Below are 25999 nucleotides of genomic sequence, written 5' to 3'. Positions count from 1 at the left end.
AGTGAGTGTGCCCCATGCAAGTGTATGTGGAGGTCAGAGAAGAATGTCAGTTGCCCTGCTCTTATTATTCACCCGCATATTTTTTTTGTTTTATATTTTATTTAGTTATGTGAAAGAGAGAGCAAAAGGTAGATATAGAGGGAGAATAGGCATGGCAGGGCCTCTAGCCACTTTAGAAAGAACTTCAGATACATGTATCACCTTGTGCATGTGGCTTACATGGCTGTTAGGGAGTCAAACCTGGGTGCTTAGGCGTCACAGGCAAGTACCTTAACTGCTGAGCCATCTCTCCAATGCCATCCACATATTTCCTTGAGACAGGGGCTCTCCTCCGCCTGGAACTACCGATGCTCAGCAAGCCCAAGTGTTCTCCAGTCTCCCCACCCCCTCCAAGACTGGGGTTACAGGTTTGCATGGCCACACTCAGCTTTTACGTGGGTTCAGGGAGTCACAGTGTGGTCTCTGGCCCCAAAGCCCCCCATACTTACTGACTGAGTCATCTCATCAGCCCAAGCCTTCCAAAATTAAAAGAAAGTGTATTTTGATGCAGTGTCTTGATAGAAACAACTCATCTGACTATCTCAAGACTTTTCTGGGAGTGTTTTCTTTCCTTCTTGTCTTGTTTTTTCCTTGAGGCACTGTCTCTCTCATTTTTGCCCAGGCTGACTTGGAACTAACTCTCTAGCCCCAGGCTGGCATTGAATTGATGGAGGTCCTCCTACCTCTTGAGTGTTTATTTATTTGCATGTGGGGCAGGGCCTTTTGCTACAGCAAAGACCACTGCAAATGACCACCAGATACATGCACAAAAACCACTTTTTAAGATTTTTAATTTTTTTTTTTTATTTTAGAGAGAGAGAGAGAAACAGAGAGAGACTAGATGCTTGCACCACCTAGAGGGCGTGTGCAACCTTGTGCTTGCCTCACCTTTGTGCGTCTCATAATGTGGGATCTGGAAGATAGAACATGGGTCCTTAGGCTTCTCGGGCAAGTGCCTTAACTGCTAAGCCATCTCTCCAGCCCACAAAAGCTATTTTTTGCGTCTGGCTTTCCATGGGTGCTGGAGAATTGAACCCTGGCCCAGCAGGTTTTGCAAACCAGAGCTGTTAACGCAGTGAGCCATCTCTCCAGCCCATAGAACTTTTTGATTAGGATTTTAATTAGCCTACCGAATATTAAATCAAGAATCCATTTATTTTAGTTTATCAGTTTATGGTTTAAGGTCTGGTCCCTGAGAACTTACAAATCAGCAATAGTGAATGAGTGAGAGCATGTCTGTTAGTCTCCTTATAACTGTTCCCTTGTAGGATTGGCCTTTTCTAAGTGATATAGCTCCTCGTTTTATGTTTTGAATGGGTGGTGCGTTCTTAAATATTTTGTTTATTTAAGAGAAAGGGAGAGAGAGAAGAGAGAGAGAAGAGGTGCGCCAGGGCCTCTAGCCACATGAACTCCAGACACATATCCCACCTTGTGCATCTGCTTTACGTGGGCTCTGGGACATAGAGTCTGGGTCCTTAGGGTTTGCAGGCAAGCACCTTAACTGCTGAGCCATCTCTCCTGCCTTGGGTGGCGTGTTTTTTATGCCCCTTTTTTTTCTCTTCTTCCGTAGTGCCATGGAAAGCCATTCTCTCCTCAACCCCAACCTACAGCAAGGTGAAGGAGTCCTGTCCAGCTTTCGGACCACGTGGCAGGAGTTCGTGGAGGATCTGGGCTTCTGGAGGGTGCTGCTCCTGATTTTTGTCATTGCACTGCTGTCACTGGGCATCGCCTACTATGTGAGTGGCGTGCTGCCCTTCGTGGAGAAGCAGCCCGAGCTGGTGCACTAGAGGTGCTGCTGCAGACGAGAGCTGGCCGGGAGCGCGGCAGCGTTTTGTTTCCCTCGTGCGTCTTTCCGTCCTGTGACCCTCTTGGAGGAATGGTGCGCTCATTTGAACTGTGTATTCTGGTCAGGTGTATCACGTCCTGATGCTCCCTGTGACTCAGCCTAACTTGTGAAGAAAACCTACCCATGGCCTGTTTGATCAAAGCATAGTAATGAGTGGAAAGGAGCCAACGGAAGAGGCTAGAGTCCTCCCGGTAGAAACCTCATCCTCACGTAGGCCCAGTTAACATTCCCAGAGAGCAGAGTGCTTTCTTGCGTTACTCTATTTCGTTGGCAGATTTGCTTTTGCAAGAATTCCCTTTCTCTTCTGTTTACTTTCTCCGGGGAATGAGGAGAGAAACCTTAATCTTAAACTTGAATTATTTTATTCACATCCTGAATTGCTAGAAACTGGTTTATTTTAATATTTTCAAGTCTAAGCATATACCAAACAAATTTTTAAAATGAGGCTGTTTTTCTTCAAAGCTTATTAATTTGATCTTACATTTATTTATCTTAGGATAGTTTTGAGTGTGTTCTAACCTGATTTGCAATTTGCTTATAGTACTTGCAAAATGAGCTTGAGAGTCATGTTTTAGCTTCCTCCCCAATTTAGTTTATTTATTCCTTTTCCTCAAGAAATAGAAAAGTTTTTCAAGTGAATAGTTAGAAGAGAAAAACGTTTCTGATACTTAATCATCACCATGATTCTGTCGTGCTGTTCCCGCAGTGAAAACTTCAGTCCTGTAAGATAGCTGTGTGGACACAGTGTTCTCGTCATGTCCTAATGTGTCATCTGGATGAGAGACATCCGGAGCTGTGTGCGCTGACAACCGAGTCAGGAGCCTTGAACAATGGTGTACCGGATGTCATACACTCTGTGAATGGTTACATTATGTGAATTGAAATCTGGCTCCCAAAGTATATTACAGCTTACAGGAGTGTGTTTGAAGGACTCTTTTGTTAATGATTGTGCAATGTATAAATCATATTATTCGGTTATTCTAAATGCATATGAAAACTTAATAATTGTTCATTGAGTAAAACCTGAAAATTGTGAACGAACTAATTGTTTTGTTTTCTAGAACAAAGGCATTTAAGCTACTGCTAATCAACCTGTTAGAATTAGCAGTCAGAGTAGACTTGGAAACTTCTGTAATTCTTTCTACTTGTTACTGTTTTCTCCTTCATATTTCTATGTCTGGTCTGGAAGCTGTTTCTTATGTGGCTTTACCCTGTCTTACAAAGCTGTTTGAAATTCCTCACTGGCTAGCTGCTTCAGGTTCTTCTTACAGAATCTTGCTGTTAATTAATTGTGTTTGGTGTGATTAATGGTGCTTGGCTTGCATTAAGAAAAAATCAGCTAGATTTAGAATGGAAGACACTAAAATTCAAGTTTAAAGTATGCTCAGAACAAAAGGCATAGAATTACCTTTCCCTTCCATAATATAAATAGCTATTCAAGACTAGCCAGCATATGTAACTTATGTTACATTTTTAAGATTAATGCTTCTTTTTAAGTGCCGATTTCTTTGTATTACATGGTCTGCATTCATTGTTCAGTTAATACCTTCAACAAATGTATTTATAAATAAATCCTCAATCAGAACCCATATTCTTAGTGTATTATGATTTTTTTAAAATTATTTATTTATTTGAGAGCGACAGACACAGAGAGAAAGACAGATAGAGGGGGAGAGAGAGAATGGACACGCCAGGGCTTCCAGCCTCTGCAAACGAACTCCAGATGCGTGCGCCCCCTTATGCATCTGGCTAACGTGGGTCCTGGGGAACCGAGCCTCGAACCGGGGTCCTTAGGCTTCACAGGCAAGCGCTTAACCGCTAAGTCATCTCTCCAGCCCTATGATTTTTATTAAAATTTCAGGATGTTGTAATGGATTGCAGCTGGCTGTTTACAAAGCAAAGCTTTTTTAAAAACTAAAACAATTCAGCTCACTCTGGCTGCTTTCTGCCAGCTCGGTGATAAGGTGTGACGCCCGGCCTCTGCTCTGCCACGCATTCCTGCCATGACGAAACTCCCCCTTGAGACTACGTGAAATCTATTCTGTGCGCCCGCCGTTGGCTGGCTGTGACTGGGGGCTTCACAGTCCCAGCAGCGTGAAGACCCTCCTCACCTCCCTGTCTTCACTCCTCCCATTACCAGTTGATGCCAGATGTCTTGAGGGCTGTTGCCATTGTGTTCCTTTCCCTCTTCCTCCATTGCACGTGTGCCCGTGGCTTGTCCCTTCCCTTATTTAGTGCCAGTCACCTAAAATAGACTGTGGCCCTCTTTCCTTCGGTTGTGCTAACCAGTAAGGTTTCATTGGAACAATAATGAAAGAAAGAAAACAATGTAGTCGACATGGACTTTCATATATGTTTAGCTTGTGGATGCTGTGAAGCTGATGTATGTGGCGTGCTGAGGGATTCAAGCATGAGGATAATACCATGATTAGGTACTTCCCAATTAGGCAAGTCACCTAGTGTATTCATCTCCTTTCACCCTTATACCCTGAGGGCATGACCCATCCCTGTTTTATCAGGAAAGAAAACTTGTGCAGTCAGGAGTGAGTTGTAGGGTGCATAGGTTTCCTGAAGGAGGCTCTGTCTCCGATTCCATTTCCTCTTTCCTCCTGGTGCGCTTTCTGTTGTGAAACTGCCCGTGGTTCTGTTTATTGAGAGCTTCACCAGCTGTCATCTCAACAGGGCATCACTTTACGCTCCTATGCTCTTTTCCTTCTCTTATAGCACACCAGTTTACTTATTTCCAATGCTTTAGCCTTTAACATTAGAGCCAACCTCTGCGATGTTGAGAAAAACCTGTAGTTAAACACAGACTGTCCCCTTCTTCCGCCAGCTCTCACCACTTACTGTGCAGTGTGATTACATTTACTGTACATTTCTTGGCCTATTCTTACATAAATTTGTGGTCCTTTTTTTTTTAAATTATAAGCCACATGAAGGCAGGTCCTTCGTCTTGGTTTTGACAACCCTCTGTACATGATACGTCCTGTAGAGCTCTTTGTACAAAAATACTGGTAGCATTAAGTTTTTACTTGTTACCTTATATTTACCCAATGTCATATGCAAGTGGTATGTGGTGACAAGGTCTCATGTCACTCAGGTTGGCCCACTCACTATGTAGAGCTTTTTATCCTCCTGCCTCTGCGTCCCAGGCGTTCACAGTACAGCTGTGCGCCGCCACACCTAGCTCTACGTGGTACTGGGACCCAACTCTGATTCATGCTTGTTAGGTAAGTGCTCTACCAACTGAACCGCACCCCCAGGTCTGGTTTATTTTATTTATCTTATTTTTTCTAATTATTGTATTTATTTATTTGAGAGAAAGAGAGAGCGAGAATGGATGCACCAGGACATCCAGCCACTGCAAACGAACTCCAGACACACGTGCCCCCTTGTGCATCTGGCTTATGTGACTCCTGGAGAATCGAACTGGGATCCTTTGGCTTTACCGCTAAGCCATCTCTCCAGCCCCATGTTTTATTTTATTTTATTTTGAAGATTAAATTGCGCTTGCTTTCACATATTGCCTAAAGGTTCTGTGTTCATCTCAGATCCAGACAAATGCAGCAACAGGGTGGCAGAACCCAAAGAACAGGAGAAGCTGAAGACCTTGGGTTATGTCACCTGTGAGGTTTACCCTACTGTTGGCCTTCCAGTGACATAAACTCAGACATTTCCTGTGATTCAAGCTGCTTCCAACCTGGGCTTTGGTTCTTGCAGCTGAAAGCACTTTGATACATGCATAAACTATTTAAAAAAATTTTTTTTGTTTGTTTATTTATTTATTTAAGAGCGACATACAGAGAAAGAGGCAGATAGAGACAGACAGAGAATGGGCGCGCCAGGGGTTCTAGCCACTGCAAACGAACTCCAGATGCATGCGCCCCCTTGTGCATCTGGCTAACGTGGGTCCTGAGGAATCGAGCCTTGAACCTGGGTCCTTAGGCTTCATAGGCAAGCGCTTAACACTAAGCCATCTCTCCAGCCCAGCATAAACTATTTTAAAAGGCAAAGATCAAGGTCATGGTTTTTTATTTTATATTTATTTATTGGAGAGAGAGAATGAGAGAGAAAGAAGCAGGTAGAATGGGCACACCAGGGCCTCCAACCACTGCAGACAAACTCCTCATGCGTGGGCCACCTTGTGCATCTGGCTTATGTGGGTTCTGGGGAATTGAACCTGGGTCCTTAGGCTTCTCGGGCAAGTGCCTTAACTGCTCAGCCATCTCTTCAGCCCAAGGTTGTGGTTTTATTTAATTTAATTTATTTATTTATTTATTTATTTGTTTATTTTTGAGGTAGGATCTCATTGGAATTCACTCTGTAGTCTCAAGATGGCATTGCATTCACAGTGATCCTCTTACCTCTGCCTCCCAAGTGCTGGGATTAAAGGCATGTGCTACCACACTCAGCCAAGGTCATGTTTTTGAAAATACCAAAAAAAAAAAACAAAAAAAAAAAACATGTAGAGAAGAGGAAAGTAGCTTTTCTGGGACTTTCTACTCCCTAGAAGACTTCTGTGAAGCCTTCAGCAAAACTTCTGTTGCATTGGCTGATGTTACATGACAACCCCTGTTCTTGCTAGTTGATGTAGGCCTGGATTGATTAACGTATTATTGGTGGGGATGGGAGCGGTGGAAATCATGTGATTACTCGGACCAATGGTTTTAGAATTAGGTGGGGCCACAGTTGACAACTAGTGGGCAAGGGGTCATAGGTGTTTTGTATCCCAAAGGATATGTGATAACTTGGCACAAAAAAGTATTGTTTTAACACCCCACATGATTCCTAAGTGTTCAGTTTGTACACTTGTACTGTAAAAAAATAAAACTCATAGCTGAGACTAAACCATAGCATCATTTTATATTATAAACCAAGGTATTATTTTTAAAAAAATATTTCTTTTGATAGAGAAAGAGATAAAAGAGAGAGAATAGGCACGCTAGGGCCCCCAGCCTCTGCAAACAAATGTCAGATGCATGTACCACGTTGTGCATCTGTCTTACATGGGTACTGGGGAATTGAGCCTGGGTCCTCAGGATTCACAGGCAAAAGCCTTAACCACTAAGCCATCTCTCCAGCCCAACCAAGGTATTTTTTGATGTAGTTTTAATGTACTATAAATTTTTCAAGAATACAACCTCCATAAAGGAACATTCCACTTTATTTTCTTCAAGACTTGATCAAACATTGTCTATATTTTAAAGTCTTGTTACTGATGGCAGTGTTTATGACTCTGTCCCAGGTATTGATGACTCATTTTCTAACCTAGTATAGTCATGCCTGGGCACTCACATAGTGAAATGATTACTTTCCCTTTACCCTGCTCTCATGTTGCGTGACTCACATGAAACTATTGTACTGATGGAAGGGATTATAACTTCACGTGGACCCATGCTGCTGCTTCTCCAGTCATCTTGGCGAATTTGCTGAGTATGGCACAGGTAGCTTTTCCCCCAAGTGAACACAACAACGTTCAGATGAGGAGGCCAGCGTCTAGGTAAACCACCCTTTAATCTTTTTCAGGCCTGGGCTGGGGGTTATGCTTCAGTGGTGAGAGGCACTTGCTTTCAATGTCTGCTAGCCCAGGCTCAATTCCTCAGCCTACATAAAGCTGTCTTCAGTGGCACATGCAAATAAATAATTTTTTTTTTTTTAAGTTCAGACCGAAGCCCATTTCTCTTGTGCTCTGAAAAGCAGTTTCTGGGAGGATTTGGACCGTGCTATGGAGACTGCTGGACTTGCCTCAAAGTATACAAGCTGGGATGCTGTCCATTGGTCTTGGTACAGTCCAAGGATGGTACAGCTCATGGATGGCCATTTAAACATGGGAAGGGATCTGGCCATGTTCAAGAATGTGTTAAGGATGGCGGTATGGTGTTTGCTATGACCTAATATTTGTCCAAAGCCTAGCTGTTAACCATCGATAGACTTTGTGTGTGTGCTGTCTGGTGAAGTATCCACTTGCCAACTGTGACTGTTGATGTTCAATTAGAAGTTCAGCATTTTATTTATACTAGTCACATTTCCGGTGGTCAGTAGCCATCATTGGTGACTGCCCTTTTCTCAACTCTGCCTTGGGCCCAAGGCGGGTCAGATTGCATTCCACCAGTGTCCATTCTGATTGCTTTGATTTTACTGTGTTAATACGTGGTAACACTGCATAGTTTTCACAAATACTAGCATTGTCCTCTGGTCACAGGGAAACCAAGGGCCAGAGAGGGAGGTTCAAAGAACATACGCAAAGTCAACCCAGCTAGTCATTGGCAGGGCTGGGACCAGGCAGTCTGGCCCGGGAATGTCCTCCATGATTCTGTGCAGCCTTCATCTATAAGTGACACTCTGTCTTGCGTTTATTCTGAGAAAGTGACTGAGAACGCTCTTGGCATCGTTTCTTGAGAGGACTGGAGAAGGAACTGCATTTCTGCCAGATATTTGTTTTCACCTTAGGCTCTCTAATTGTGAGTGACCACCACTAGGTGCTGGAAGGCTTGATGCCAAATTTGGCTTTACCCCCAAACAATTGTAATGTAGTTATTATGGTGATTTTTTTTTTTTTTGAGGCAATCCCAACCAATTGGCTTTTTTTCATATGAGAGAGAGAGAGAGAATTGGCACACCAGCGTCTCTAGCCCCTGTAATTGAACTCTAGATGCGTGCACCACCTTATTCACATGAGCACTTGCGGCGCCTTGTGGGCCTGGCTTATGTGGGACCAGGAGAGTTGAACCTGAGTCCTTAGGCTTCTCAGGCATGCACCTTAACTGCTAAGCCATTTCTCTAGCCATGATTTGTTATTTTATTTACACTATTTTGTATAATCCTGTTTAAATCCCATTTTTAAGTCACCATGGGAGTAGATAGACAGGTATACCTTAAAAAAAATCATGAATTGATAGGATTAACACAAGCTACTTTTTAAAGTGATGTGTGTGTGAGGGGGGTGAGTGTGGTTTTGGCGCACGTGTGGAGGTCATAGGACAACTTCTAGGTGACTGCATAGCACCTTTTCTGAGGCAGTGTCAAGGCTGCAAATGAACTATCAGACTAGCTGGCACGTGAGCTTCCGGTTCTCCACCTCGCATTGTAGGCATGTTGAGATCACAGGTGCATGTACCTCTTTGCATCCAGCTTTATGTGGGTGCTGGGGAATTGAACTGGAGACAAAAGGCTTTGCAAGAAAATATCTTTAACCATTAACCACTGAGCCTTCTCCCCAAAGCTCTCCCGCAACCCCCCCGCCCCCACCAGATTCTTAACAGGAGAAAATATATTGACCTTTTCCATTGAAAACGATACTTTGATGCTTCCTGTTCGAAATGTAATTGTGGGTTCTGGCCCTACTTGCAAGTATCATTTTGCCTTATTTATGTGTCTTTCATTGTTCCAAAAAAAGAGCTTGCATTCAGCTGAATAAGCAGGTAATATTCTAAACCATGGAAATCAGATGTCCTAGGTTGTCCTGGCATTCTGATGAATCATTTGAAGTCTGGAAAGTGAACTTGACAGTTACTATAATCATAGAATTTTAGGGCTAGAGGCACTTTAGACGTTGTGCGCGGGGTGGATGGGGTTGGAGAAATGGTTTAGCAGTTAAGGCATTTGCCTGCAAAGCTAGAGGACCCAGGTTTAATTTGCCAGGACCAGGTCAAGGCAATGCATACATCTGGAATTTGTTTGCAGCAGCTAAAGGCTCTGGAGCACCCATTCCCTCTCTCTTACTCTCTCTCTCTCTCTCTCTCTCTCTCTCTCTCTCTCTTTCTCCCTGTTTTTTTTTTTTTTTGGTTTTTTTTTTTTTTTTTGAGGTAGAGTCTCACTGTAGCCCAGGCTGACCTAGAATTCACTATGTAGTCTCAGGGTGGCCTTGAACTCATGGTGATCCTCCTACCTCTGCCTCACAAATGCTGGGATTAAAGGCATGAGTCACCATGCCTGGCTCTTGGTTTACTCTTAATGTTTCATTTGAGATTGGGCCAGCTGATCTGCCTGGGACAACAGGAAGAATGTAGACTTTTTTGAAGGGGCATGAGTGCTCAAGGAGTGTCCTGTTCTTCAAAGTCTACTTTATTCCACCCTGGATTAACAAATTGGCACCCTACCTGGTATCGTGGAGTATAAGAAATGCAGGAAACAGAGGGTCATTAAGTTGCAATCTGGTCTTGTGTTTTGGAAATGGCCTTGGGCAGTGTGAAGCAGGTTTGCTGGATGCCTGCATGGAGACCCAATGGAGCTGTGAGGATGACCCGTGGGTTGCAATGGAGACCCAGTGGAGATGCTGGGACCACAAGGTGGCTGCTAAGGAAAGCTGCTGGCCCCGATGAAGTTTTCCAGGACTGTGAGTAGCCTAGCTGGAGGGATGGAATTGGTATTCGAGAGAATTGTTGCTGGTTAGATTTATCAGACTTGGAGATTTATCATTAACTATAGAGTTGTTGGACTTGGAGCTATAGAGTTTGATGTTTGCCCCTTTTAAATCTTGTATTGGTTGAATATTTCTTTGCTATGCCAGATGCCATCTTTTGCAGTGTGAATATGTATTCTGTGCCATTATGATCTTTTGGGGGGGGGATTTTTTTTGTATTATGGCTCAGTTAAAAGACCTTGGATTACAGGGATGTTTGAACATTATTAGGATTGATAAAAGCTATAGGAACTCTTAAAGTCATACTGAATGCATTGTATTTTACATCATGGATGGTTATCAGTTTATGGGGGCCAGGGTGGAATGTGGTGGTTTGATTCAGGTGTCACCCATAAACTTAGGTGTTCTGAATGCTAGGTTCTCAGCTGATGAAGATTTGGGAATTAATGTCTCCTGGACGGAGTGTATTGTTGGGGGCGGACTTATGAGTGTGATAGCCAGTTTCCCCTTGCTAGTGTTTGGTCCACCTGATGTTGGTGAAGGGGTGATGTCCACCCTCTGCTCATGTCGTCATTTTCCCTGCCATCGTGGAGCTTCTCATTGAGTCTATACGCCAAAATAAACCTTTTCTCCCACATACTGCTCTTGGTCAGGTGATTTCTGCCGGCAATGCGAGCCTGACTGCAACACAGAGAGAGAATTAATTGGACCACCAGAGCCTCCAGCCACTGCAAGTCAAACTCCAGACATGTGCACATGTGCAACCTTGTGCGCTTGCATCATATTGTGCATCTGGCTTATGTGGGATCTGGAGAGTCGAACATGGGTCCTTAGGCTTCACAGACAAGCGCCTTAACCACTAAGCCATCTCTTCAGCCCATGGGATTATTTTCGTGCTAGTTTTTACTTTCTTCCAATTTCGTGTGTGCATGTGCTTGAGTACCATTGCACACGTGTGGAGGTCAGAAGACCACTTTTGAATCAGTCCTTGCCTTTCACCCTGCTTTGAGGCAGGGTCTTCTGTAGTTGCTCACCACTCTTGTTTGCAATTCTTTTGTCTCTGCCTCTTCTCTCACTGAAGGCACTGTAGGATTACAGAAGCCCGATACAACTTCTGGCTTCTGTGTCAGGTCTGAGGAATCCCAGCTCGGGCACTCAGAGTTGTTCAGTGAGTGCTTTATCCACTGAACCATCTCCCAAGCCCAGCCCTGGCATTATTAAGTGCCTTATTTAATGCTGCTTAAAAATACCCATTCGCAAGCCAGGTGTTGTGATGCACACTTGGGAAGCTGAGGCAGGATAATCATGAGTTCAAGGCCAGCCTGGGCTACATAGCAACACACACACACATGATACACAGTCTGGCCCTCTAGTGCACAGAGATGTTACGGAGCCCTTTATTGTGTTTTCCTGTGTCCTTCCCCATCACTTTACAAGCATCTCTGAAAAGACAATGCCGTAAGTGGCATTAGGAGAGCAACCCCGACCTGGGGTAAACTTACCACATCTGCTTAGAAGTCACCCATCTAGGGGGTGCCATAGGTTACTTGGCCTTTATTTCTCTAAATATTTATTCTTGTTTTATCATTGTTGTTACCCTGTGTTTGGGGGATTAAAAAATTAGCTTAAGGATCAATTTAAAAATGAGCCCCTACCTAGGGAAATTCTGACTTGAAATACACAGTAATATGCCTCCTGAGACTTTGTTTTTCTTCTTGAAGTAGAGTCTCAGTCTAGCTCAGGCTGACCTGGAATTTACTATGTAGTCTCAGAGTGGCCTCGAACTTGTGGTGATCTTCCTACCTCTGCCTCCTGAGTAATGAGATTAAAGGCATGTGCCACCATGCCCGGCTCCCTCCTGAGACTTTTAATGGTAAATTATTTACTGAACTCATTACACATTAATGTGCACCTGCATTAGTATACAAGTAGACATTTTAGAAATTTTTATTTTTCCCCTTCTTTCTCTGTGTTTAAAATATTATGACATGCAACTTTATGTCTACAGAACGCTTAGGTGTTTGTGCGTGTCCATAGTGCAAAAAAAACTTTTTTTGGAAGTTCAATAATTTGCTAGCCTAATTCCTTTACATCTTCCTACTTCAAGTTGGAAATATTTTTTTTTGTAATTTGTTGACAACCTCCATACATATACATGACAATCCTGCCTCACCCCTTCCTTTCTCCCCCCATATCCCCTCTATTGACTGTATTCTTCTTAGAAATTTATTTTTTGTTCTTTTATTTTTTGAGGTAGGGTCTCACTGTAGCTCAGGCTGACCTGAAACTCACTATGGAGTGTGACGGTGGCCTCGAACTCTCAGCAATTCTCCTTCCTCTGCCTCCCAAGTGCTGGGATTAAAGGCATGCGCCACCACACCTGGCTTTAGAAACAATTTTTTTGTTTATTTTTATTTATTTATTTGAGAGTGACACACAGAGAGAGAGGCAGATAGAGAGAGAGAGAGAAAGAGAGAAAGAGAGAGAATGGGCACGCCAGGGCCTCTAGCCACTGTAAACGAACACCAGATGTGTGTGCCCTCTTGTGCATCTGGCTAACGTGGGTCCTGGGGAATCGAGCCTCGAACCGGGGTTCTTAGGCTTCACATGCAAGCGCTTAACCGCTAAGCCATCTCTCCAGCCCTAGAAACAATTTTTAAGTGTGGCATTACATGGTTAGTTATTCCCTCTTAGGCTGTAGAAGTTTATTCTGTGACACCTTGAAAATTATTCCATTCTTTGGGGATAAATTGCTAAATTTAAAGAGTCTGGGACAGAGTTATGTGGACTGTGTTTTGCTGGGATTTCAGTGCCTACAAAATAAAATTAAGAAAAAAAATTTTTTGAAATAGTTTCTAGGTCATTGGCACAGAAAGCTGGCAAAAACCTACAAGCGCCTTGGACAGTCCTAGCTTGCACAAGTCCACCGGTACAGTCTGTCCTTTTAGACTGTGATTCAAGCTGAAGAGAAAATACAATGTAAAGATCACCAAATGTCTCCCTACCCCACAGAGTCCTTTGGCACTCTTACTCTGTAGGCTTGGGGAACTGTCTCTTCTTTCAGTAGCTGTCCTGACTTGGAAGGTGGGTAAGTCCATTGAACCAGATGTTACATTTATTTGTCATTTTCAGGAAGTTCTAATTGTGGATTGGACAGTGGAGCCTGTGGTTTTGCTGCCAAACATGTCAACTGGGGCTGACGGCTTCCCAGCTCTACTGCATATGAATTGGCCTTTGTCAAGTATTTGAAATTTTCCAAACTTCTGTTTTTATGGGTAAGACAGAAATAATAGTGATCGCACAGATTTGTTATAGTTAGTAAAAATAACAACTCCCTTGTTTCCGTCTTGGGTGTGTACCAGGGCCCAAGAGGGGTTGAAACACATCATCCTCATAAAGAAACTGAGGCTTTAAAAATGAAGTATGAAGATGCCTGTAATCCCAGCATTTAGGAGGTGGAGGCAGGAGGATCAGGAGTTCAAGGTCATTCAATGCTATATGTTGAGTTCAAAGCCAGACAGAGCGACATGCAACCCTGTCTCAAAAAAAAAAAAAAAGTATGACTCCTAAAGTCATGGGGTAGGGTTGGCTTTCAAACCATGCTTGCTACATAGAATTACACTTAGAGTGAGAATTGTGCAATCACTCTTTCTCTGTGGCTGAGGTTCCGCCCCCTACCCCGTTTTGCAAGATGAACCTCTTCTCTTAAGATTTTTATACCTGAAATTGTATTGTCATGTCTAATGACAGGAATGGTTTTGTTGTGTTTGTTTGTATGTATATGTGTGTTGTTGTGTGTGGATGTGGATGTGGATGCATGTGAATATGTGGAGGGTCAGAGGCACTCTCCATCTTATTTGCAGACAGAAGGTCTCTCGCTTGAACAGGTGGCTCACTGATAAACCAGTCTGGCTAGCCAGCTTTCCCTGGGGATCCTTCCCCGCTACTGCCCAGAGCACTGAGAGCCCACCTGAGCCCCCCTACACCTGCTGGGCATGGACATGCAGGAGCTGGGGACCTGAACTCCAGCTGTCAAGCTTGCCTAGTGAGCACTTTACCCACTTAGCCATTTTCTCAACTGTACAAGAATGTTCTACTAGCTGAGCATACCATACTTCTAAGGCGCTACAGAAAAAAATGTGCTGGAAGCTTATCCCAGGAGGATAAGGTAGGAGGGTCATTGTGAACTGTGAGTTTTCTCCTGCTGACTGAGACTCTTTGTTAATCAGTAATTTGTTTCTGAGCCAGGCATGGTGGTGCACACCTTTAATTCCAGCACTTGGGAGGCAGAGGTAGGAGGATCGCTGTGAGTTCGAGGCCACCCTGAGACTACATAGTGAGTTCCAGGTCAGCCTGAGCTAGAGTGAAACTCTACCTCAAAATAGCCAGGCGTGGTGGCACATGTCTTTAATCCCAGCACTCGGGAGGCAGAGGTAGGAGGATCGCCATGAATTTGAGGCCACGCTGATATTACATAGTGAATTCCAGGTCATCCTGGGTTACAGTAAGACTCTACCTCAAAAAACCAAGATAATAATAATAATAATTTATTTCCTTATTATATTAGCATATATTAATTCTACAAAATAATGGGATCCTATGACATTTTTCATACACACATATATTGTACTGATTACAATTCTTTCTTTTTAAAAATATTTTATTTATTTATTTATTTGAGAGAGAGAGAGAGAGAAAGGCAGAAAGAGAGAATGGGCATGCCAGGGCCTCCAGCCATTGTAGACAAACTCTAGACACATGCACCCCTTTGTGCATCTGGCTTTCATGGGTCCTGGGGAATTGAACTGAGGTCCTTTGGCTTTGCAGGCAAATGTCTTAACTGCTAAGCCCTCTCTCCAGCCTTGCAATTATTTTTTAATAAAACTTTTAAAATATTTTATTTATTTTTGAAACAGAGAGATAAAGAGGCAGATAAGAGAGAGAATGGGTGCACCAGGGCCTCCAGCCACTGCAAATGAACCCCAGATACACACACTGACTTGTGTGTCTGGCTTATGTAGGTACTGAGGAATCAAACCTGGGTCCTTAGGCTTCACAGGCAAGCGCCTTAACCACTATACCATTTCTCCAGCTTTGTAATTCTTGTCTTTAATGAAGTTCTAAGTCTCAGACAGCAGCCCGACTCTGGCCCGTCTGTTTACAGCTGCTCGAATATCATTCCTAGCTGTGGAATAAACATGGATGGTCAGCTCCTTTCAATTTCAACCTTTTAAAATCCGTGGCTTTTCTTGATCACTGACCTTGGATAAAATGAGCTGTAATATAGGGTCAGCATAGTACTCCTGAGTTACAGGAATAGACACAAGGTGAGCTGCTCTGCCTTTGGCACCACAGGGGAATGTGGGCACATGCAACCCTCACATGACAATGTCTTCCTCCCAGTTTATGAGATTCATGTGAAAATTGCACAAGGCATACATTTTCACAGACTATGCCAGGACTCAGAATGGTATGGTGTTGAGCACACTGGTTTTAGGGTCAGACCACCTCCAGTTTTTTATTTCATTAAAAAAAATATTTTATTTTTACTTATTTATATGTTAGTGAGAGGAATAGAGAGAGAGAATGGGTGCACCAGGGCCCCTAACCATTGGAAATGAACTCCAGACGCATGCGCCACCATGTGCATCTGGCTTACGTGGGTTCTGGAGAATCGAACCTGGGTCCTCAGGCTTCTCAGGCAAGCACCTTAACCACTGAGCAATCTCTCCAGCCCTTTATTTTATTTTTTCAGTGCTAGTTTTTTTTTTATTTAAAAAAAATTTTTTAAATTTATTTATTTGAGAGCGACAGACACAGAGAGAAAGACAGATAGAGGGAGAGAGAGAGAATGGGCGCGCCAGGGCTTCCAGCCTCTGCAAACGAACTCCAGATGCGTGCGCCCCCTTGTGCATCTGGCTAACGTGGGACCTGGGGAACCAAGCCTCGAACCGGGGTCCTTAGGCTTCACAGGCAAGCGCTTAACCGCTAAGCCATCTCTCCAGCCCTTTGCAGTGCTAGTTTGATCCTCCCTGCTTGTATTGAACCCAGGGTTTTGGTCACACCAGGCAAACCCCCTTACCACAGAGCTAATGTCTCTAGCCTCCCTTACAATGGAGTACCCTTCTGTAGGTTGCCTTATCTGCTAAATGGGATCCAATGAGAAGATATGCTGAAACAGTCCGTGCAGAGAGAGCTCTGTGAGTGGTGGCCTTCAGCACTTAGGATAGTTACATGGTCACTTCCTCTTTCAGACACCCCACCACTTAGACCTCTGACAGTGCCATACTAAGAGGTATTTGTTGGGCTGGAGAGATGGCTTAGCGGCTAAGGTGCTTGCCTGTGAAGCCTAAGGACCCTTATTTGACTCTCCAGGTCCCACATAAGCCAGACGTACAAAGGTGAGGCAAGTGCAAGGTCACACATGCCCACTAGGTGGCACAAGTATCTGGAGTTCGATTGAGTGGGTGAGGCCCCGGGCACACCAATTCTCTCTCTCTAAAACAAAAAAATTAAAAAAAAAAAATTAAAGAGGTATTTATTTACACAAGGACAGGTCAAATTCTGGCTAGGGTCACTGGCTGACTAGGCTCCAACATGGCTTCAGCTCTTTGAGTTTCCACTCAATAACACCCTAATTATTAGCTGGAGAGAACACTGAAGACAGCCTCTGACAATCTTCCAGCTCTTTCATCGCAGGAAGCCAAGGACATCTGAGGAGGCACAGAACTCTTCTTTGAGGACTGTGGGGAGAACCAAACAAGAAGAGGACAAGGAAGTCTGCATTTCTGGGCTCATTTCTTTATGGCATTACCCGGTCCTGGCACCACCGTGCAGGGTATGTGCTGACCTGTGAGGGTGGGAAGGGGTTCATACAGAGAAGAGAACTGGGACTTGGAGAGAGCAAGCGACGCAGAGACTCAATGAAGGCTGCCTACCCTCCAGGTTCTCTGCACCTGCGCTGCTGTCCCTGAGCCTGGGAGGCAGCGTCTGAGCATGGGCGGGGCTGGCACCCCTGTGGGGGTGGGTGATGGCATTGCAGTTTGGGTGCAGGAGCCCCATCGGTGCAGGTGAAGCTCTGTGGATAGAGAGGAAGAATTAGCGCCCTCCAGCTCTGTCCTGCCCTGCAGCTGATCGAGTGGCCCTCCAGGTGGCCTTGCACCTGCTGCCTCGATACCCGGCTCCTCCGCTGCCTCCAGCCCATCAGATGTCACCTCTGCTAGGCAATGCACGTTGGCTGGATCTTGAACAAAAGGCTGCGGGTGTCTAAAATGACGACTCCCAGGCTGATGATGTCATGCGGTTTTGTTGTCTCAAAGGACAGTAGGGATCCAGTTTCAGCTGTGAAGAAACCGGATCTGCACTGCACGTGGAAAATTTCTGCAAAGCTGTAAATAGAGCGTGGCTGATGAAAGCCCCCCTGGGGGAGGAAAAGCTCCTGGTGGAGTAAGAGACCCCCGTGGCCTGCAGCGGAGCCCACCAACCCACCCAGCGTGCGGGCAGCAGACTACTTCCCTGCATCTGCGCGCAGGTCTGGTTCTGGGAGGATGTGGAACTTTCTCTCCCTCCTGAGGCCTTCTCCCTAGCGCAGGGGAGAGCTAGCTGGCTGAGGCACCTACCCTAGATCCGATCTTCTCCCGCACAGCCCCTCCCTGGAGCAGCTGGCACTATTGTCCCCATTGCCATTTCTTCCTCCCTAGTCCTCTCTTGCTTTCCCTGTTCTTTGTCTTTCTAGTCAGCACAGCGAGAGAGGCGTGAGTTAAAGGTGAGTCCAGTTCTGCTTTTCACGAGAACTCGGTGTAATGCCCAGGCCAGATCTGTCACCCTGTGTCAGCAAGGGACAGCAACTGCTTGAAGGCCTGGGGCCAGAGAACCGAGACCCAGAGACAACATGTTAATAGGTGTTGGGTGTTAATGGGGTGAAAAGATGGCATGATGGGAGCAGGTGACATGACCAAGTGGGTAGAAGTGCCTGTCACGTAGGTTCAGGGACCTGAGTGTCGTGCCTCAGCACCTGTGTCACGGCTGAGCATGGTAGTACCCACCTGGAATCCCAGAGCTAGGGCAGTGGAAATAGGAGGATTCCCCGGGGCTTGCTGGAGAGCTAGTCCAGCTAGTCTAGTCCAGGTTCACTGAGAGACCCTGCCTCAAAAAAAGTAAGGTGGAGGGCTGGAGAGATGGCTTAGCAGTTAAGGCATTTGCCTGCAAAGCCCAAGGACCCAGGTTCGGTTCCCCGGTTCCCACGTAAGCCAGATGCATCTGGAGTTCCTTTGCAGTGACTAAAGACCATGGCGCACACATTCTTTCTCTTTCTCTATCTGCCTCTCTCTTTCTCTCAAATAAATAAATAACAATAAATTTTTTTTTAATTTTTATTTATTTATTTGAGAGCGACAGACACAGAGAGAAAGACAGAGGGAGAGAGAATGGGCGCGCCAGGGCTTCCAGCCTCTGCAAACGAACTCCAGACACGTGCGCCCCCTTGTGCATCTGGCTAACGTGGGACCTGGGGAACCGAGCCTCGAACCGGGGTCCTTAGGCTTCACAGGCAAGCGCTTAACCGCTAAGCCATCTCTCCAGCCCAATAAAAATATTTTTAAAAGTAAGGTGGAAAGCAACTGAGGAAGTGCCCTGGCCTCCACGTGCATTCCTATACATCTGCAGTTGTGCACATTTATGCCGACACACATATGAACACTCACACCACACACAATAAATAAATATTAGAGGTTGGCATGACTGTAGAATTCTGCAGAATAACAGGAAAGTCTCCTGGGCCCGAGCTCTCCTTCCAGCATGCCAGGGCCAGCCACACTCCTGAGCCCCTCACTGGGTCTGTCTTTGTATGTCTGCAACTTTTGTCTCTGTCACTCTCTCAGAACAGCCTTCTCTCCTGGCCTGGCTCTGGAAGTCACAGTTCTACCTACTCCCCAGGCCTTCAGAATTGGTCGTTCCTGAAACTCTCCCACAGCATCTGAGTTCCCAGAGTCAACAGTCATTTTGCCCCTTCCTCCCACCCAGAAACCATGACAACCACAAGCAGCTTCAGTGACTGTTGGTGGGGAGGAAAACCTCTTAGGCTCCGTCATTGGAGGCTGTTAAACTAAAGAGACCAAATACAAACTGGGAAAAGAAGACACACGCACGCACGCACGCACGCATTTACCTTCCCCCCAAAATGTGACTCAAGTGTTACCACCTAGGTTGAGTTTGTCCCGCCTGCTCCCTTGCTGATTAAAGAATAGCAGACTGGGCTGGAGAGATGGCTTAGTGGTTAGGCACTTGCCGGTAAAGCCAAAGGACCCAGGTTCAATCCCCCAGTACCCACATAAAGCCAGATGTACAAGGTGGTACATGAGTTTGGGCTTGGTTGGCAGTGGCTGGAGGCCCTGATGCACCAATTCTCCCTCTATCTGCCTTTCTCTCTCTCTCTCTCTCTCAAATAAATAAATAAAATATTTTAAAAAAAGAATTAAGAGGCAGAAGTTTGAAAGTCAAGCAGAGAAACGTTTTAAAATATTTTATTTTTTATTTATTTGAGAGAGGGAAAGAGAGAGAGAATGGGCACTCCAGGGCCTCTAGCTACTGTACTCCAGATGCATGTGCCACCTTGTGCATCTGGCTTATGTGGGTTCTGGGGAATTGAACCGAGGTCCTTTGGCTTTATAGGCAAGCGCCTTAACTGCTAAGCCATCTCTCCAACCCCCAAAATCTTTTTCAAAGCTCAAGAGAAGGGAAGAGAGCAAAGCTGCTGTAAAGCAGGAGGGTCCCAAGCCAATAGTCTACGTGGTAACTCTGATCTGGGTTTTTATAGAAAGGAGAGCTCTGCCAGGGAGGTAGACGTCTAGTGAGGGAACCAGGTAAAAAGAGATCTAGGTGGCTGGAGAGATGGCCTAGCAGTTAAGGCACTTGCCTGCAAAGCCAAAGGACTCAGGTTCAATTCTCCAGGACCTACGTAAGGCAGACACACAAAGTGGTGCATGTATCTGGGGTTTTGTTTGCAGCATATGGAGGCCCTGACATGCCCATTCTCTCTCTCTCTCTTTCCCTATCTGTCTCTTTCTCCCTCTCTCTCAAATAAATAAAACAAAATAAAATTTCAAAAAAGAGAGAGATCTAGGGAGGAAACTCCGAAGGGAAAAAGAGATAAGGAAACACCAGAATGCCCCTTAGAGGCTCAAGGACAGTCCTCAACATTGGCCATGTTTAGTTTCCTTTTGAGGTCCCCAAATGAATCCCAAGTTGCCTCACAAGGAGGCAGATGGAACCTGGGCCTCATGTGATGTTTTAATGGAGGGGAGAGTCCAAGGATACTTCCGAGAGAACAAATGACTTACATAAAATGAATGGACCCTTAGGAGACGATTGTAGGTTTAGACAATTTCTTATCTAAACCTGACTTCTTTTCAGAATAAGAGTCCATCTTCCTGGGTTGTAGACCTCCCTGGAAGACATTTATGACAGCTGAGATTTTTGCCGAGGTTTTGCATTGTGGAAGATAAGGGGAGATCAAGAAAGCTGTCATCTCACAGCTGTTAATTGTCAAATGGCTTCAGCCCCAAACAATCTTTCTGTCAGGTTTTAGGATACATGCTGGTGCCTTTCACGATCAGAGCCTTTCCTCAGACAACCAACAGCCATCTTCCAGGTCTGAGCCCTCTTGCTTCTCTCCTGCCACCTATCCATCCTGGCTCCCACAACTGTCCTTGTGAGCCTCAGTGGGTCATGGGTGGCCCACGAAGCAGAGATGGGTGGGAGTTTGGGGGAGGAAAGCAGGGCCTGGCTTGTCTCCAAACCCAGTTCCTGGCCTGACCTGGCCTAGCATGGGAGCCTCACCCATGCCCGTGGAACATATGAAGCCCACATGGGTTCTCTGTAGGCTTTGTGATGCTCACATAAAGCATCACAAAGTGATATAAGAATAAAGTCTCGGGCTGGAGAGATGGCTTAGTGGTTAAGGCACTTGCCTGCAGAGCCTAACGACCCAGGTTCAATTCCCCAGGCCCCCCGTAAGCCAGATGCACAAGGTGGTGCATGCTTCTGGAGTTCATTTGCAGTGGATGGAGGTCCTGGTGTTCCTATTCTCTCTCTTTCTGTCAAATAAATAATATATATATGTGTGTGTGTGTATATATATATATATATATATATATATTTTTTTTTTTTTTTTTAAGAAGAACAAAGTCTCCATTAACCCAACTAGTGAAATCCTAAGGATTTGGTTTGGTTTTGAGGCAGGGCAGTCTAGCACAGGCTGATCTGGAACTCACTGTGTACCCAGGATTGGCCTCAAACTCAGGAGATCCTCCTATTTATGCCTGCTGGGTTCTGGGATTACAGGGATGAGGCACCTCACCCAGCAAAGGGGGTTTTGTCTTAATGGAATTCAACACTCAATAAAAGGAGTCATCAATGAGTTGGATTTAGGACATGTGGATTTTCAAGGTCTTAGAATTTGATTTCTAGAAATGAGTATATAAAGTAGGCCACTTATGTCACTTGAATTTCATAGTTAAGTTAAAAGTGTAATAAGTAGCTGGGCGTGGTGGCTCATGCCTTTAATCCCAGCACTCGAGAGGCAGAGGTAGGAGGATCGCCATGAGTTCGAGGCCACCCTGAGACTCTATAGTGAATTCCAGGTCAGCCTGGACTAGAGTGGCATCCTACCTTGGAAAAAAAAGTGTAATAAGAAAAAAGTGAACTTGGTCGGGTGTGGTGGCACATGCTTTTAATCCCAGCACTCAGGAGGCAGAGGTAGAAGGATCGCCACGAGTTTGAGACAACTCTGAGACTCCATAGTGAATTCCAGGTTAGCCTGGGCTCTAGCCAAACCCTTCCTTGAAAAACAAAAACAAAAACAAACAAAAAAAAAGTGAACTTAATTTCTGAGCTGTATTTTACTTAACCTACAATATCTCAAACAGCACCATTTTGACATGTAGGCAAATATGTAGGAGGTTATTCCAAAACCCAGGTAAGAGACGGTGAGTAGACCAAGGTAGTGGCATTGAAGAGGATTAAGAAGAGGCGGGGGCTGGAGAGATGGCTTAGCTGTTAAGCGCTTGCCTGTGAAGCCTAAGGACCCCGGTTCGAGGCTCGGTTCCCCAGGACCTATGTTAGCCAGATGCACAAGGGGATGCATGCATCTGGAGTTTGTTTGCAGTGGCTGGAGGCTCTGGTGCGCCCATTCTCTCTCTCTGCCTCTTTCTCTGTCTGTTACTCTCAAATCAATAAAAATAAGCAAAACAATTTAAAAAAAACAAAGAGGCGGGTTGTGGATGGATATGTCTTGAAGGTAGAGCCAATTAAAGATAACTCCTGTGTTTGTTTTACTTGAGCCTATGGAGAGATATCAGGCTCATCCATAGAAATAGGAAGGACCAAAAAAAAAAAAAAAAAAAGAAAAAGAAAAGAAAGAAAGGAAGGAAGGAAGGAAGGGAGGGCAAAAGGTGGAGCAGGTTTACGGTGTGGTACAGATCGTAAATGTCCCCCAAAGGCCATGTGCTAAAGGCTTGGCTGCCAGTCTGTGTGTTGAAAGCTGAAGGAATCTTTAAGAGGTAGAACCTATTGGAAGGAAGTTAGGTCACTGGGGCCATGCTTCTGAAAGGTACATTAGGACCTTGGTTTCTTCCTCTCTCTCTGTGTCTCTGTCTCCGTCTGTCTCCAGCTCTCTCATTCTCCCCACCTCCAGCCACCATGAAGTGAGTAATTTCTTCTGCCATAAGCTTCTGCTGTGATGTCTTGCCTCACCCCTAGGACCAAGTGACCCCAGACTGAAACCTCTGGAACATGAACAAGAACAAGCCTTTCCTTCTTTTAAACGATCTTCGGCATTTCATCCTGATGGTGGAGAGCTGAGTGGCCCACGGGTCAGCAGGTGTTTGGTTTGGAACATGTTGAATTGGAAGTGTCTACTAAGCTTAGGCAACTGGTCTTTGAGTGGAGAATTTGAGAGATTCAGGCTGGAGATAGAACATCTCTAGCATCCCAGAAGCACTAGACATAAGCATGGATGGAATGTAGAGCCCTGGGACTTGGTGACATCATCTAAGAAGTGATGACAGAGGACCCTGTGGCAGTCCAGCAGAACAAAGTTGGGAAGATAAGGAGAACCAGCAAAAGAGACTGAGGAGGGCTAACCAGGGGCATGTGAAAAACCAAGAGGGAAAGACCAAAAAACAACAACAACAACAAAAAAGAGGGGCTGTAAAGATGGTTCAGTGGTTAGATACATTTGCTTACAAATCTAATGGCCTAGGTTTGATTCCCCAATTCCCATGTCAAGCCAGATGCACAATGTGGCACATGTGCACAGAGGTTTTTGGCAACGGCAGGAGGCTCTGATGTGCCCATTCTCTTTCTTTCCCCTCCTTCAAATAAATAAGTATGTTTTTTAAAAAAGAAAACCCAAGAGACTACTGTAGTTTGGAAGCCTAAGGAAGACATTGCTTCAAGCAGGAGTGAGTTGTTTGGAATATTCTTGGTTAGGCTAAATAAGATGTGATTGAGAAATGAGCAGTGACCCTTGGATTTAGTAATATTTAGGTCATTGTCATGTTGAGAGAAGTCTCCATGGTGGGATGGCTACAAAAGCCTTCCTGAGGTGGGTTTAGAGAGAAAGTGTGGGGTAAAATGTGAGTGCAAACAACTCTTTTAGAATCTTAGAAGTGTAGCTGGCAAAGAAAGCAGAGTCAAGAAGCAGTTGTTTTTTTTTTTTGTTTTTTTTTTTACTCAGGCATAATTTGCACACATTTGAAGTATACAGATAGGGGCTGGAGAGATTGCTCAGTAGTTAAGGCAGTTGCTTGCAATGCTTGCCAGCATGGATTCAATTCCCTAGATCTCCCATAAATCCAAATGCACAAAGTGGCACATGCATCTGGATTTATTTGCAGTGATAAGAGGCACTGGTGTGTCTCCTTTCTCTCTCTCTCTCTCTCTCTGCTCGCATATAAATAAATAAATAAGGCTGGAAACGTGGCTTCATGGTTAAGACACTTGCCTGCAAAGCCAAAGAATCCTGGTTCAACTCTCCAGGACCCAAATAAGCCAGATGCACAAGGGGGCACATGTATCTGGAGTTCTTTCACAGTGGCTGGAGGCCCTGGCATGCCCATTCTCTCTTTCTCTCTGCCTCTTTCTCCCAAATAAATACATAAATAAAAAATATTTAAAATAAATAAAATATTTATTAAATGCACACATACACACATGCATGTCACAACGAAGGCTCAATATGCTCAAGACTGACATTACTCAGAAACATTACCAACCTTTAAGTTTTAGAGCAAGCTTTTGTTGACTAGCAAGGGGTGGCTGACCAGTAGAGACCGTGTAGCCCAATCCGGCATGCTGTTTGTTTGTAACAGACATTTTTCTTTTGGGCATCTGGCTTTCCGTGGGTGCTGGGGAACTAAACCTCGGTCGTGAAGCTTTGCAAGCCAGCTCCTTTAGCAGCTGAGCCATCTCCCTAGCCCAGACTTTTTTTCTTTGGAACTAGCTTTCGATTCACAGGAAAATTGAAAAGACAGCACCCCCGAGGTCCAGCATACCCTTAGCCCAGTTTTCCCTAACATTACCACCTTTCATAGCTTCGGTGCGGTTGTCAAAACAAGGGCATTCACTTTGGCACAATTGAGAGGGTACTAACCTCTACCCGGAGTCTGCCAGCTTTCCCACCGTTTTCGCTGACAGGCCACCTCTTGGCATTTTGTCGCTATATGTCCATCTTCCTATTCTGTGATTCCCTTCTGTCTTTCCTTGTTTTTGTGACCTTGACAGCGGTATAGTGTGCTGCTCATGTGGGATAGCCCTCAGTTTGGGTCTAATTAATGTTTTCTTAGGATCTGCCTGGGGGTGTGAGGGGCTATGCAAAGCAAAGTGCCTCCTCGCTGTATCCTATCAAGGGCGAGAGCTGGAGAGCACAGGACTTTTCACTGTGTTGTTTGCCTTCGTGTTGTGGGGAGGACAGGATCTGCTAGGCTTCTTCCCTACAAGGTTACTATTTTCACCTTTCTGCACCCTACTCTTTGGAAATTAGTAAGTGTAGGCCTCCCTTGTGACAGGGAGTAGAAGGGAGAACACTGGAATATATATATATTCCATATAAATACATATATATATACATACATATATATATATATATATATATATATATATATATATACATACATATATATATATATTCCTTCTGGAGGAGATTTTCCCTTCTTCCTTATTAACTTGTCAAATCATTGATAGAGAAAGTACTTTTTTTTTATAAATATTTTTTGTTCATTTATTTATTTGAGAGCAACAGACAGAGAGAAAGACAGATAGAGGGTGAGAGACAGAATGGGCGTGCCAGGGCTTCCAGCCTCTGCAAACGACCTCCAGACATGTGCGCCCCCTTGTGCATCTGGCTAACGTGGGACCTGGGGAACCGAGCCTCGAACCGGGGTCCTTAGGCTTCACAGGCAAGCGCTTAACCGCTAAGCCATCTCTCCAGCCCGATAGAGAAAGTACTTTAAAATAAGAACATAACAGCAGATCTAGGTTGTGTGTGTAGGTAAACATGTTGGTATACAAACTTGCATGTTGGTGGAAATGACCCAATACAGAGTGAAAAGTAAGATATCATGAGAGTTTTAAAAGTATTTTTAAATTTTATTTATTTATTTGAGAGAAAGAAAGAGGAAGAGAGAGAGAGAGAGAGAATGGGCATGCCAGGGCCTCCAGCCACTGCAAACAAACTCCAGACACATGTGTCCCCT

The 25999-nt window shown here is 44.8% G+C and overlaps 1 protein-coding gene across 3 annotated transcripts in view; it reads left to right on the top strand.

Moving 5' to 3' along the window:
* Ankrd46 (ankyrin repeat domain 46) overlaps positions 1-2259 on the top strand; it is a 36501-nt gene extending 34242 nt beyond the window's left edge. For all 3 annotated transcript variants that reach the window (XM_045144400.1, XM_045144401.1, XM_004663044.2), the window contains one exon: positions 1610-2259. In XM_045144400.1, the coding sequence (XP_045000335.1) occupies positions 1610-1826 (217 nt within the window). In that variant the 3' untranslated portion in view covers positions 1827-2259. The remainder of the gene's footprint in view (positions 1-1609) is intronic.
* Positions 2260-25999: the final 23740 nt, after the last annotated feature.

The sequence above is a fragment of the Jaculus jaculus genome, chromosome 2, assembly GCF_020740685.1.
Source record: "Jaculus jaculus isolate mJacJac1 chromosome 2, mJacJac1.mat.Y.cur, whole genome shotgun sequence".
NCBI lineage: Eukaryota > Metazoa > Chordata > Mammalia > Rodentia > Dipodidae > Jaculus > Jaculus jaculus.
Note: the sequence above shows the minus strand (reverse complement) of the source record. Positions and strands in the feature narration are given on the sequence as shown.